At 47.5% G+C, this 14,156-nt stretch overlaps 1 protein-coding gene across 2 annotated transcripts in view; it reads right to left on the reverse strand.

Moving 5' to 3' along the window:
- Positions 1-5,026: 5,026 nt before the first annotated feature.
- Positions 5,027-14,156, reverse strand: part of VOPP1 (VOPP1 WW domain binding protein) — a 99,534-nt gene continuing 90,404 nt past the window's right edge. For both annotated transcript variants that reach the window (XM_049096310.1, XM_025449202.3), the window contains exon 5: positions 5,027-7,644. In XM_049096310.1, the coding sequence (XP_048952267.1) occupies positions 7,454-7,644 (191 nt within the window). In that variant the 3' untranslated portion in view covers positions 5,027-7,453. The remainder of the gene's footprint in view (positions 7,645-14,156) is intronic.

Below are 14,156 nucleotides of genomic sequence, written 5' to 3' on the forward strand. Positions count from 1 at the left end.
TCTCCATGGCCAGTGGGTCCTTGGCGGGTTCTGGGACTCAGCCAGCAGGGAGTGGCCTGGAGAAGGGGACAGAGAGAGCCAGAGAGCTGTAAGGTGGACATGCCTTCCCCCAAGACTTCCCAGAGTTGAGATACGCTTTCAGGGCACGAGACCAGCAGATTTAGTATCCCCGCTACACCTCCAAGTGTCTGTGAAGGATACGAGTCACCTAGAAGAAGGGTCCCTGGTTTTGCCTCTTCTCAGGGGAGCACAGAGAAGGGGGTGGAGACACCCCCTTAGGCACTTAGGCAAGAGCGAGCACAGAGGGCTTTTCCCCACCGGGCCTGCCTGTCCTGGCAGGTGGTCCCCCAAAGCATAGGGGCCACCCAGCCTGGCCCCAGGAGACTAGAGCCCTCAGCACCCATAAGACTCTGTTGATCCTGTCCCCCTCACCACCAGCCCCCTCCGTCCTGTATTCTAGGGCTTAGTCATAGAAGTCAGGTACAAGAGGGGCTAGAGAACTGTTAGGTCAACCTTGTTATATTTGAGAGGAGAAACTTGTCCAAGGGCACTCAAGTGGCCAGCAAATTTTTAGGGATGAGCACTCTGATTAGAGGACACAATTTCTGCAATCTGTATCTTAGATTTCTTTGTGCATCCACAACGTCACACTGGAAAGTTCTTGCAGACAATGGCAAGCATGAAGTGATGGAACCGTTGGCTTTTCTCCCTTCCGTTGCTGATAACAACCTGCAAGAGACATCCAAATTTCCTTGGGGAACTTGGTGAGGACTAAAGGAGGGGTGGACTTGCGTCTGGGTATACATTTGGGCCAGGAGACCTCAGGGCTGGTCCTGGCACCACCTACCAGCCCAGGACGCGTGACATTAGAAGCACTCTGGGGGCCTCGCTAAACCTGTCTCTTCTTTTGGGTGTTCCTTAGCAGCACCTGGCTGCTGTTTCAGAACTGCCCATGGAATGAAACAGCTACAACGGAGGCCAACAGGAGCAGCCTTCAGAGCGCCAAGAAGCAATTCAACCTCTTACCTCCCAAGACTGACTTGCAACCGTCTCGTTACGGTGATCTGCAATATCAGATACCTAGAGAATGTGTTGGTTCACTACAAGTTGCAAACTGTCACAGGAGGTTGAATTTTTCCTTCAACCTTTTTATAATTAGCCTAATTTTTAACCTTTACTGGAATGTTGTAAATAACCAGCAAGAACATAAGAGCTAAAACAAACAAACAAAAAAGAACATACGAGCTGACCATTTTCTTATGCAAACTCTTGCTCCCCAGTGTCCAGGAAGGCAGCCACCAGTGCTGTGGAGTTATTGCACCCTGGAGATGTGGCCGCTCCAAGTGGAGACTGTGCTAGTGAGCATAAAATTCATACTGGATTTTGATGACAGTGTGAAAAAACAGAGTGTTAGTATTTAAGCATTCCTATCGTTACATGTTGAAATGATGAAAATAAATTTCAATTTTTTAATGAGAATTTACTGAAATTTTAATATGACATACTTGGCTCACGGTATGTTTCTGATGGATGGCCCTGGTCTAGAATATCTATCTAAGAGCATTTCTTCTTACAAACTTTAAAGCAAAATGCGAATTCCTCTCTTCCATAAAACGTGAGGAATTGTGTGTAAAGGCTGGTGTCCAGGCACTTCTCAAAGGTATGCTTGATGTCCATCTCCTGTTCTTGTGCAGCGAGGACCAGGTCCGTGGCAAGTGGTTTCAGGACCTCAGGACTGTCTGTGATTTCCAGAGTCCAGAGAGAAAGACAGAAGCAGCTCTCTCCAGCATTCCTGTTACTGCTGACAGGAGAGCAACGCTCCTCCTCCCTCATCACACTCTTGGGACCTGCACGAGAACTCCCTCCCGTCACCTCTCCATGGGTGATGGCAAGGAGGGAGGTGGGTTGATAATCATCCCTGCCCCCACCACACCATTTTTAAGAGGACTTCGTGCCCAGGAACGGAGCAGGATCCTTCTTGGATAGTGCAAGGCAGCCAAGCCAAAACAGGAACGTGATGATAAAAAGCTGTATTGGGGGATGGGAGACAGCAAAAGAAATTCCCAAGTATGAACATACAAAATATTGCTTAGACTCATGGCTCATCCTGGGCTGCTCATCAACCTCAAATACATGGCGAGGAAAAAACATTGTTGCCCAAGATTTCTCCTTCCTAGATCGGATTGGCTCAACGCCCATTGCTGAGCAGCACCCGTTTGTCGTCTACCTTTAGGAAGGTCTGAAAGATGGGAAATACACGGAGGGTGAATTCAAAGATTTCCTCCCCTACACCCTGGGTCTCATCTGCTGACAGACGGGCCAAGTATTAGGTGCGAGTTCATTTTCTCTCCCACTGTGCTTCAATTTCTCTTGCTCAAGGAAATGTGGAGTGATGGGGGAACGGAGCATTTTCCACAGTTGTTGACTATCCACAACGTGCCTGGTACAGGCCTGATGTAAGCAGCACGTTCTCGTTTTATACTTGAGGAAATAGACATGAGATCTTGGAATGATTGAAACTTAAGTCATTTCACAGCGAACAAACCGTAGACTCAGGACTGGAGCAAGGCTGTCCATCTTCAGAACCCACAGCCTTGCCAGGAGACTCTCCACCATGGGTGGTCATGCCAGTGTGGTTTGCCCTCACGTCTACTCTGTGCTGTCACCTTTGGCATTCAAAGAATACTGTAAGTTGAGGACTCAAACTACTGAGGATCATTTCAGCTGAGAGATGCTTGGCCAGTTGGGTGGAAAGGCTGGTGTAGCGCCACGTCAGGAGAAAGCTCAGCTGAGCTTCTTTCCTCTGATGCCAGAGAAAACCTCCACATCTGTGGTGCTGGTGACTGGGTCATGGGTTCTCACATCCTTGAGTTTCCATTTTGCACAAGATCTCTCTACGACCTTGGATCAAGACCCAGGGGCTGTGGAAAAGGGATGCAGCCCAGCCTAGAAATGTTTTAATTGACTGGACACATTAGAAAATGCTCAACTCACTTTTAAAAATTAAATTAAAATTTAATCGCCCACTTCCCAACACCTTACAGGGCAGAGTCCCCTTTGTGAGAAATCAGGCTTCACCATCACTGGTACCTGCAGTTGGCTGCTCCCCTTACCTGGGAGCCAGGGGAAGAGGCCATGGCACCCTGGCACAGCTGTTCTCCAGAACACCCTCAGGTCAACACCCTGGCATATGCCCCTTGCCCATACCTGCCCTCTGCACCTGCCGGCCTCACCGCGGAGTTTTTGTAAAGCTCTCACCCACCTCCCCAGCCACCTTCTCTAAACATTTCAGCTTCAGTCTTTTCTACTAATGAAACCTACCTGCCATCTTCTATTTCAGAATTGCTCAGAATTTCTGTTCTTGTACTTTATTTTTTCCTTGACAGCCATTATAGAGTTTTTGAAGTTCGGTGAACTTTGGGAGGAACAGATAAACGTGAGCCCTCAGTCACTGTTTGCCATCTCAAGTTATGACCTTTCAAGTTACTGGGGGAAGTTGATAACCTGGTGGGGTGTCCAGGTAAAGTGTGTAAATTGGCCCTGACTTCACCACAAGCGAGCTTCTTGACCTCCTCTGGCTTATTTCCTGTCCTGCTTTAAGAAAGAATGCTTCTTTATAAATACGATCTCGATTAGTGACTCATGTAAAATGCAGCCGGACTGTGGCAGCTTTATCCTTCAATAGATCTGTGAGAAAGTTTCTGACCTGACAGAGTGGCATCTTTATTCTTACTTTATTTTTATTAAGTAGGCTCATGACCCTGAGATTAAGACCTGAGCCAAGAGCAAGAGTCAAACAGATGCTTAACCAACTGAGCCACCCAAGAGCTGCATTTTTAAAATCAAGACTAAATAAATAAATAAATAAATAAATATAAACAAATATATAAATAAAATAAATCAAGACTCATCTACCTACAGAAAGCAGATCCAGGACCCCTGGATAACTAATGTCGGTGTTGCCTGTGGGTTTATCTAAATAATGGCTCTGTGTTTATACTTGCTTCAGGTCATTTTTTCCTTTGCTAGATTTTTTTTTAGTTCAATTTACCAACATAGCATATCACCCAGTGCTCATCCCATCAAGTGCCCCCCTCAGTGCCCGTCACCCAGTCACCCCCATCCCCCACCCACCTCCCTACCACCCCTTGTTTCCCAGTTAGGGGTCTCTCATGTTCTGTCTCCCTCCCTGATATTTCCCACTCATTTTCTCTCCTTTCCCCTTTATTCCCTTTCACTATTTTTTATATTCCCCAAATGAATGAGACCATACAATTTTTGTCCTCCTCTGATTGACTTACTTCACTCAGCATAATACCCTCCAGGTCCATCCACGTTGAAGCAAATGGTGGGTATTTGTCGTTTCTAATGGCTGAGTAATATTCCATCGTATACATAGACCACATCTTCTCTATCCATTCACCTTTCGATGGACACTGAGGCTCCTTCCACAGTTTGGCTATTGTGGACGTTGCTGCTATAAACATCGGGGTGCAGGTGTCCCGGCGTTTCACTGCATCTGTATCTTTGGGGTAAATCCCCAGCAGTACAATTGCTGGGTCATAGGGCAGATCTATTTTTAACTCTTTGAGGAACCTCCACACAGTTTTCCAGAGTGGCTGCACCAGTTCACATTCCCACCAACAGTCCTTTGCTATATTTTTAAAATGTGTTGGGGAACCAAACGTTCCTTATATTCTTTAACAGTATCTAATTTCTGGTGCCCCTGAGGCTGAGCGCACCATGCAGCCCGCTCAACCCCACCCCCACCTGGCTAAACTCACGACCTTCCTCGTTAGAAACCTCACTCCTAACTCTGGGAAACAAAGGGCAGTGAAAGGGGAGGCGGGTGGGTGGACGGGATGACTGGGTGACGGGCACTGAGGGGGGCACTGGACGGGATGAGCACTGGGTGTTATGCTATATGCCGGCAAATCAAACTCCAATAAAAAAATACACACACAAAAAAAGAAAAGAAACCTCACCTCCACCCTCTTTCCCACTTTCCAGAAAAACGATCAGAACATGTGCCCAAATTTATTTTTTATTTTACATACATAGGAAATGGAACTCTATCAAAAGAGAACAAAAAGAGAAATGAGCCAAATGTTGCAGAGAAAAAACATGCACATATCTGCTCCTGGTTTACTCCTAACCAATGACTCTCTAAGACTTCAACACACCAGGAGCTGGACTCACTCCAGGAGGGGGACACGGTCCACTGTCAGCACAGACAAAATGAGAATGGCCAGGATATGTCACCACAAGTGGAGTTTCTACACATAGTATCCGTGTTCACTGTAGCGGGGTTCTCGCCCAGGTTCAAGGGAAAAATATTTTTCACAAACATGGAATACAAAATTGTTGAGCTCTACCTAAATCATTCAGTCTCTGAGATCATTTGCTATCAAAAAAGATAAATAAAATTTAGTCATGGATATTTGGGTGCCTATTCAACGGCACCCCGATCCAATTCCAGGGGCAGCTTTTACTGTGCTTATTTAAAAAAAAAAAAAAAAAGTGAAGGGAGAAATTGAAGTAAAAAATGCAAAACAAATGACCCGGAGGAAGAGGAACCTTCTGGACCCACGTAGTTGTTGTCCTTGGTTGTAAACAGCAAATGTTGTGCTTTTGTTGTCTCATTTGAATCAAGGACTCAAGGATGGGGAGGTACCGCAGTCAGGGGCAGGAGGTGGGAGGTCACATGAGGGTGGCCGAAGACCCCAGCAGCAGCATCTGTGTTTGTAGACGATGTCTCCCCGGGTTTTTGTTTGGCTCCATGCGTTTCCTGTGGAATTCCCTGGGAGGCTGCAGATTCACCATCTTTCGAGGACAGTAGGTCTGAGCAGTTGCTGCAGCGCTGCCCTGCCTTCTGACCCTTACCCTACAGTGATACCCCAGTGGATGGCCTGGTCTGGGGGCATGAGAACACTCACTGTCCACTCCAGCCAGATGTTCTGATGCTCCGGTTCAATGAGTAAGCATTTCTCAAGAGGCTCCAATTAGTTCATTACAAAATAAGCCCCTGCCCTGCCCGCCCTGCCCGCTCTGCCCCACACTACACACAGGGACCTACCCACTGTGGCTACGTTGCCTTCCTACACACAAGTGCTCAGATCTCGATCTGGACTTAAATGTACTATCAGCATTACTATCAACTGCAGAGGAACGGAACTTCCCTACTGACCTGGTGACTACTTGTTAGACCCCAGGGTGAGAGATGTTTCTTTGCTAGGGTTTGCATTTCCAACCACATCTTCTCTTCTAATTTTGATTAAGTTGTCAGTGATATCTATTCAGTACTTTTTGAAGAGATCTTCCTGCAGTTCCTGGGATTTTGCATTCCCGTCTTTTTTTTTTTTTTTTCCAGCAAGCTTTTCCTCTTCAGAGCCTGACACACACAGCGGCTGAGATCAAACAAACCGCTGCCCTGGCTTGCCGCTGCCCCAGCCTCAAAACTGCTGGCTGGCCCCTGCTGGGACACCGCTCTCCCAAGGGGCTGATGTGACTTCCCAGCCTGGTGTGCCTCTCTGCTGCGAAGGTGTCCATCACAGCTCACTGCCAGGCCTGGCTCAGGGAAGGGGGCAGAGGCCTCTGGTCAGGAACCAAGGCCAGACAGCTGCTGACGTTCAGGGAAGACCCTCTGAACCTGACCTCAGAGGACACTCTACATGAGCTTCTACAAACTCACTAAAAAGGGGGGAAACATTTTATTTTTGTCACATCTGACCAAGAGTTCATAAAATGCAATGTCCCATTTTGATGCAGGGAGCAACTTCCCATAAATTAAATAACTTTCCTTAGTGATTTTCGGGTAACTGTAGACATCCAACTTGACCTGATTCTGGGTCCTCATCTCCTTGACGTACACAGCACTCTCCCAGCCCTGGCTGTGCAGAGGCAAGCTGCTCTCATCTTTGAGATAGGAAGTGGCGAGAGGCTTCTTCTACACCAAAAGTCTAACAGCGTCTTGGAGAGAAAGACCGACGGGATGAAGGGCTCAAAGAGGGGACCCGTGGGGCCTCAATTCTGTGAGCTGCCTGCGGTGCTTGGGAGGAAGCTGCCTATGCCCACAACAGTCTCCTCCCACTGCTCACCTGAGCTCACCTGTGCTCACCTGCACACGCACAGCCCTGCCTTGCCTCCTCCTCCTCGGTCTCTCTCCCGAGGATCTAAGGTGTCAACCCTCGGGGCTGTCCACACTCTGCCAGAGCCCAGATTACATCAGAAACAGAAGCAACAGAGGAGACACAGAGTAAATTCAAATATTGGTCCTCCACAGAAAACTTGAAAGGGAGCTGTGCTTGCTTTGAAGATATCAAAGAGGAATCTGCCATTAGTGGCTCAGAAGACAATTCCTGGAAGCGAACATTGATGGGGGCAGAGAGGTGGCGTAAGAGTGCCCTCCCTGCCCCCGTGAGGTCGCACAGGCAGCTGCTGGGCAGTGCCCCTGCTACTTGGCCTTCACCACCTGTTCATATGGGGGTGGGGGCGTATTGCAGTAAGAAGGGGGCGGCGGATAGGCTGTGCTTCCCTGGGGTGAGTTGGGTTGGACCTGGAAAGCCATCGCCATGGGATTCCCGGCAGGATTCATCCCCGGTCCTCCAGGATCAGTGTAATATGGCAGCCCCGGCTGCTGGCCTCCTGAAAAGACACAGATGAGCACATGTGAGCACAGGGGAGGAACCCACTGCCATCACACCCAGAGCACCACCAGGCTGAAGGGTGTGTGGAGACGAGCACCCCAAGCATTCACTCAGCTGACATGCACTGAGTGCCCAAAGCCCCGACACAGCAGGGTGTCTGGGATATGGTACCAAGCAAGAGCCACACGGGAGTCCAGGGCCTCACGGAGCCTGTGCTCTGCTTGGGTGCAGATGCTTGAAGTGACAGGACAGGACAGTAACAGGATCGGGAATGGCAGGGGTTGGGGCTCCGATGTCGCTACCCCAACACCTGAATGATACACCAAGGAGGCTCTGGAAAGAAGAAACTACCAACACTGAGGGCCGTGTCCACTTTCAAGCAAAGACAACCAGGGCCGTAGTAAGGTAAGCCAATTCTCAGCCACCTTCTGGGACAATGGTTAGAGGACCCGAGTTTCCTGCCTCTTGGCCAGAACTATCACTGGCAGCCCTGCAAGCTCTTTGAGAACACAGTTTGTAAAGTAGATTGCTGAAGGATGGTCTCCATTCCCACCTACTGGGCTAACCTTCTATCAGGGTGGTGACCACCCATCTTCCAGATGCGCCCAAGCTCACAGACAGGGAGACGATGGGAGCAAACACCAGACCGGCGGGTCGACACGTCTACGGAATCTCTCTTTGCTTTTGGCGCTGCCGGAGGAGAGTTTTCTCCAAGTGTGAGGCTGTAAGATGCGGGCTGGCTCCCCGGCTTCCGGCCAGGGTGCAGGACATGGTGGGGGGTGTCCAGGGAGCAAAGAAGCTGACGGGAACAAGCTGGCTCCCTTGTCTCAGATCTAACTGTACCTTATTTTAATGGGTAAAATTATTTGAGCTTCTGTTTTAGAGTCTATTTTTTAGATTAGCTTACTCTGATCATGTTGGTAACACTGGAGAATGCTGAATATATAAAGAATCAAGAAAAAACAAAACAAGACGGTGAGCTTTGGGTGTGTTCTAGGCTAGGCTAATTTTGTGGGTAGGCTTGGTTTATTTGGGTTGGGCCTCATTTAACCCGAAAGATACTGGGAGTGTTGGAGAAGTCACCCCTGTATATATATATTAGTTAGGGCTGTTTATTTTTCTTTTTTCTTTTTCTTTTTTTTTTTTTCTTTTTTCAAATCTGTCTTACCATAGTTTAACTGAATAAAGGTCGGATTCCTGGAGAGATGCCCACCAATCTGTGTAAGATGTCTCAAACCTAGCAAATACCAGATCTTGGAAATGTACAAATGTGCTAAAGGAGAGAATGTATAACAGGAACATAAGGCCAGAAATGCAGTCCAAGGTGTCAGTAGGAGAGCAATCAGCCACAAATGCCACCTTTATCCTCCACTGCCTCATCTCACACCTGTATGGCCCAGCAGACAGCATCTGCTTATATCTATGCATCTTCCCACTGCCTTGGGATGCATTTGTTTATAAGCCTCTGATATGGATCCCTGTATATTTTATATAAATGAAAAGTTAAAGATTTTTTTAAAAGAGGAAGCCTGAGTGGCTCTGGTTGAGCGTCTGCCTCAGCTCAGGGCATGATCCGGGGGTCCTGGGATTGAATCCCACATCGGGCTCCCCACAGAGAGCCTGCTTCTCCCTTTGCCTGTGTCTCTGCCTTTCTCCATGTGTCTCTCATGAATAAACAAAACCTTTAAAAAAAAAAGATTTAAAAAAACAGGCAATTGTAATAGTTCAGAAAATATGTGATCAAAGTCCTTGACTATGAGAGAAAGAGAGAATGAGAAGTATTCAAGAGGAGTAACCAAAAGGCCCTGGGGACCAGCTCAATGTGAAATACTTGAGGATGGAGAAAAGGTCTGAATAGAAAAGATCCTGGTTTATGGTCTTGATAAAAGGGCCCAACATACTAGAGAGAAAGAAAGGGTAAAAGGGAAAGAGGGGGTGCAGGGGAAGAGGGGTGTAGGGGAGAGGATGCAGGTAAGGGTAGGAGCAATGAAAGCTCCATACTGGGTCTGCTGGAGCTAAGGCCTCTTATGTAAAAGTGGGAACAGAAACATGTGGTTAAGGCCATGCAGGAAGGATGCAGGGAGAGAGAAAAGATGGCTTAGGAGGGAACTGCAGGAAAGACCAACATTCAAGACACGAAAAGAACACAACACATGGAAGGTGGCGGAGAAGAATGCAAGGAGACTGGGGAGAAATAATGAAAGACAGTGAAGGAGGGGTTGCATCATGGTGGCAAAGGGAAAGGAGAACCTTTAAGGAAGAAGTGATTGGTTCTCTACAATGTCAAACAGGATAAGCTAAGAACAGCAAATTTTCAATGGATATGGTGTTTGGGATTTCTTATCAACAGCTCTAATACAGTGGTAGGCAGCAACAGCAGCGGGCAAAAATCTGTTCAGGGGAAGGAAGGAGAAGACCAGATGAGGAGATAGGTGGTAGCTAAAGGGATACAGGAAGAGGTAGATGCATTTTTAAGGATGGGAAATGCTTGAGATTGTTTATAGGGTAGAGGACACATATATAGGCAAGAGAAAGGATTTCTAGGGAAGAATATAAGCTCAATGAGGGTAGAAACCTCGTAAGCCTGGTTCAACATTTGCACCTAGCAAAGAGCCTGGTGCACAAGAGGATAGCTATGCATTCTGCTGCATGTGCGGAGAGAACGGAGGCAGCAGCTACGAAAGGAGCACAGGGAACCCAGAGTTGTGTGGGGATGGGGACCGGGGCACTCACAGCAGACAATCTCTATATGGACTGAATCCAGGTGGTAGGTTATTTGAGCAGATAGATTCCAAATGTTCAAGAAGAGATGGCCACAGACAGTAGCAAAATAGTGACAAGGAGTGTCAGAGCCCACTGGGATTCAAGACTTCATGAGGAAGGGTGGGAGCCAGGCACCAAGAGGATGCTGGCACCACGTCTTTACCCTATGAGGGTAGAACGTGGGAGAAAAGAGCTAGCCCTTGGGGACCGAAGGTTCATGGCTGACGGTCCAGTTAGAGAAAGAAAACATAGAGAGGATTCTATGAAGAAGCTAGAGTTACAGGAAGACTTTCTACACTATACAAAGAGGAAAGGATCTGGAGAAGCGAGTAGAACAGTGACGGCCACACACGGCTGCACCTCCTGCTTCCTCAAGCATGGAGTGAGCATCCGTAATGCCAGTCTGCTCCACATCTGGACTGCACAGGTACACACACACAAGGAAATCCACACATTGCATGGCTGTGGTGTGGGGACAGGAAGGAGACAGGAACGGTATCAGGATTGTACACATTCTTTTCTTAAGATTTATTTATTTGAGAAAGAGAGTGAGGATGAGTGGGAGGGGCAGAAGGAGAGGAAGACAGACTCTGAAGCAGACTCCACACTGAGCATGGAGCCCAACAGAGGGCTCAATCTCACAATCCTGAGGTCACAGCCTGAGCTGAAACTGAGAGTCAGATGCTTAACCAAGTGTGCCATCCAGGCACCCCCAGAACTGTATACACATTCTCGAAGACACTGAGGCTCAGGAAGATGGAGTAACTTGCCAAGAGCACACAGCTGATATTTGGAAGCACTGGGATTTGAACACAGAAGCGCAGGTGGAAAGCCCTGGCTTTTTCCACTGTGACAGGTGTCCCTCACGATAAGGTGATCAACGGGGGACATTCAGGCTAGACAGGGATGGGAAAACAAGAGAAGACTGGTGACACAATGGGCCTACATTCTGAGCTCTATTAAAAAATGAAGGGCTTGACTTAGAACTGTCATGACACAGACTTCCCACCTGGGCTGCACGCTTGTTCCTAGCACATGATCTTGTCTTCAGAAAACTGAAGTCATTTCAATCTTTAATGCCATCATCTCTCTTTTCATTGAGAGTCTTAGCATGATTCGAGAAGGAACTCTAGATTCAGCAATGGTGAGTATGAGTGTCTTAAAGATGTCAGTTGATAGCCGATCCTCCTAAATAGAACTACCCCACCTACGCTAAAGAATGATCTGGCTGCCAAGCTTTCTTAACAGTGACCCTGCCACCACCCAACTATGCTGACTGGCCAGTAACTTGTGACTGGATGAGCTGGGCCAATCTTTTCTTGAAATGCAGAAGAATCTGGCTGGTAGCAGAGAATGGAGTGGAAATGCAGAGAGAGGTGGAGACAGCCTGAGGAAGATCATATGGCCCGCAAGATGGAAAGGTTACCAGCCCCAGGCTGTCCCAATTCCCAACAGCCTCTCTGCGTCTTTATCATTAGCCCCCATTTGGAGTTAGCTCTTGAGTTTCAGTGCTCTTTTCACTCTACCTATGGCCTAGTTCTCAGTTTAACCAGACCCCATATCCTGATTCCCCACATCCAACTCCTCTAGCCAGGCTGCTCCTCAAAATGTAGGCAGGTCTCTTAAACACACTGCAGCAGACTCACAGCTCATCCTTTCCACTCGTGAGTCAGACTTCCTGTATTTATTCCCATTCTTGGTTGGGGCACCCTACTCACCAGTTGGCTCATGGGACTATAAGCTAAGTTCCCTTATGAGGAATAACAGACTGTCGATAATCAGGTTCTTAGTTCAGTCTTATTTCTTATTGCCCTGCCTTATCCTCTCCTCCCAACAAGAACCTCGTGCTTGTATCCTGCTCACCTCACCGCCCACCCTCACTAGAGAACATTTTCTGGGTGTTCCACATGCAGGCCACCCCTCCATCTCCTTACCACCCTCCTCCCTGCCTCTTGTCTAGCTAATTCCCCTTTACCTTTCAAGTTTCAGATCAGAATCACCAACTCCAGGAAGTTACATCTCACTGCCTACCACTCCCTTCCTGGCTGGATTAGGTACCCTGTCTGCCTAGCATCCAAAACAGTGTAATTTTCCGAGTTGTCTACACATGAAGATAGGATTATTCATCTTGGAACCCTCAGAGTCCCGTGGCGTGTGATATTGCATAAATATGTGAGGTGAATGAAGAGGGATGAATGGTGATGTTGCTTTGAATTTTGCCTCTGCTATACTGTGCTGGGCACACTTGACAATTTCCTGAGACACATCCATTTCTGATACGACAGGAAGAACAGGCTGCCCCAGCCCACCAAGTCTGCACCAACCGCATCCATCACTACTGAGGGCAGAGGCATTCAAAGATGACCTCAGGGGATCCCTGGGTGGCTCGGTGGTTTAGCACCTGCCTTTGGCCCAGGGCGCAGTCCTGGAGCCCCGGGATCGAGTCCCACATCAGGCTCCCGGCATGGAACCTGCCTCTCTCTCTATGTCTATCATAAATAAATAAAATCTTTAAAAAAAAAAAAAAAAGATGACCTCAACTCCCTGTCACAGATGACTGCAGGGTGGGCTGCGGTCTCTGTACCAGAGATGTGCCTTGGGCTGTGTCTGTAACATCAGTGCGTCATGGCCCCTCATACTGGAGAATAATGAGACGTATGGGCAAGTGTGTCCAAGTGAATTGGCATTTTTATGTTATCAGTCACAACTCATGGATATTGCTGGGAATTAGGATAGGATTTAAATATTGGAGATGGAGAGGCCTTGGGAATATTAAAGAAACAGAACGGAAAGGAGGTGGATTATGTATTTCCTAAGGAACGTGAACCCTTAGGTAGAAACACTTGGCAAATACAGGGATGAAACATGAAGGAAAGTCTGTGGCACAGGTGGAAGGGCAGGAGGAAGAGGATGGACCCTCGCAGAGCACCTGGCCAGGTAGGTGGTGGCACCAGCTCACACGGACACATCTACTAGATCTCTGCTCATCTGGCTAGAAGAGTAAGTCTTTTTATTTTTATTTTTATTTTTATTTTTTATTTTTTATTTATTTACGATAGTCACACACAGAGAGAGAGAGAGGCAGAGACATAAGCAGAGGGAGAAGCAGGCTCCACACACCGGGAGCCCGACGTGGGATTCGATTCCGGGTCTCCAGGATTGCACCCTGAGCCAAAGGCGGCGCTAAACCGCTGCGCCATCCAGGGATCCCTAGAAGAATAAGTCTTAACCCAACACTGACTTGGTTGACCATCTGGCCTCCCATGGAGAAGAGAAACTGAGGAGATGGACTGATTTCTGACTCGTTTAGCAAAGTAGCAGAATGAACAGTTCATCCCACATGTGAAAACTAGAGAGAAAGCCGGGCAGAAACAGGCTGTGTCCACAGGCTTGAGAGAATTTCGAAAATATTCCCCCCAAAATCCTTTTTGATCAAACTTATAATGTTAATAGCTTGCCTAATATTGGATGATCCCTGCTTTCTTAGGAAGATCAATGCGTGCTCGTGGTGGCTTATTTCTTTGACACATTGTTAAATTCAGCTTTCCAGGACTTTTACATTTATGCCCATTAAACACAATTCGGTATAAGTTAACTATTGTTGCTTCCAAGTTACACCAGTTTTATAAAAGAAATTATATAGATTTCCATAATTTTTTTCCATAATTTTCTATATGTTGTGTAATTCATATATCGTTAAAATGAATTGGTTCTTAAAAGTTTCAAAAATACCATATGGGGATCCCT

Source organism: Canis lupus, chromosome 18 (genome assembly GCF_003254725.2).
Source record: "Canis lupus dingo isolate Sandy chromosome 18, ASM325472v2, whole genome shotgun sequence".
NCBI lineage: Eukaryota > Metazoa > Chordata > Mammalia > Carnivora > Canidae > Canis > Canis lupus.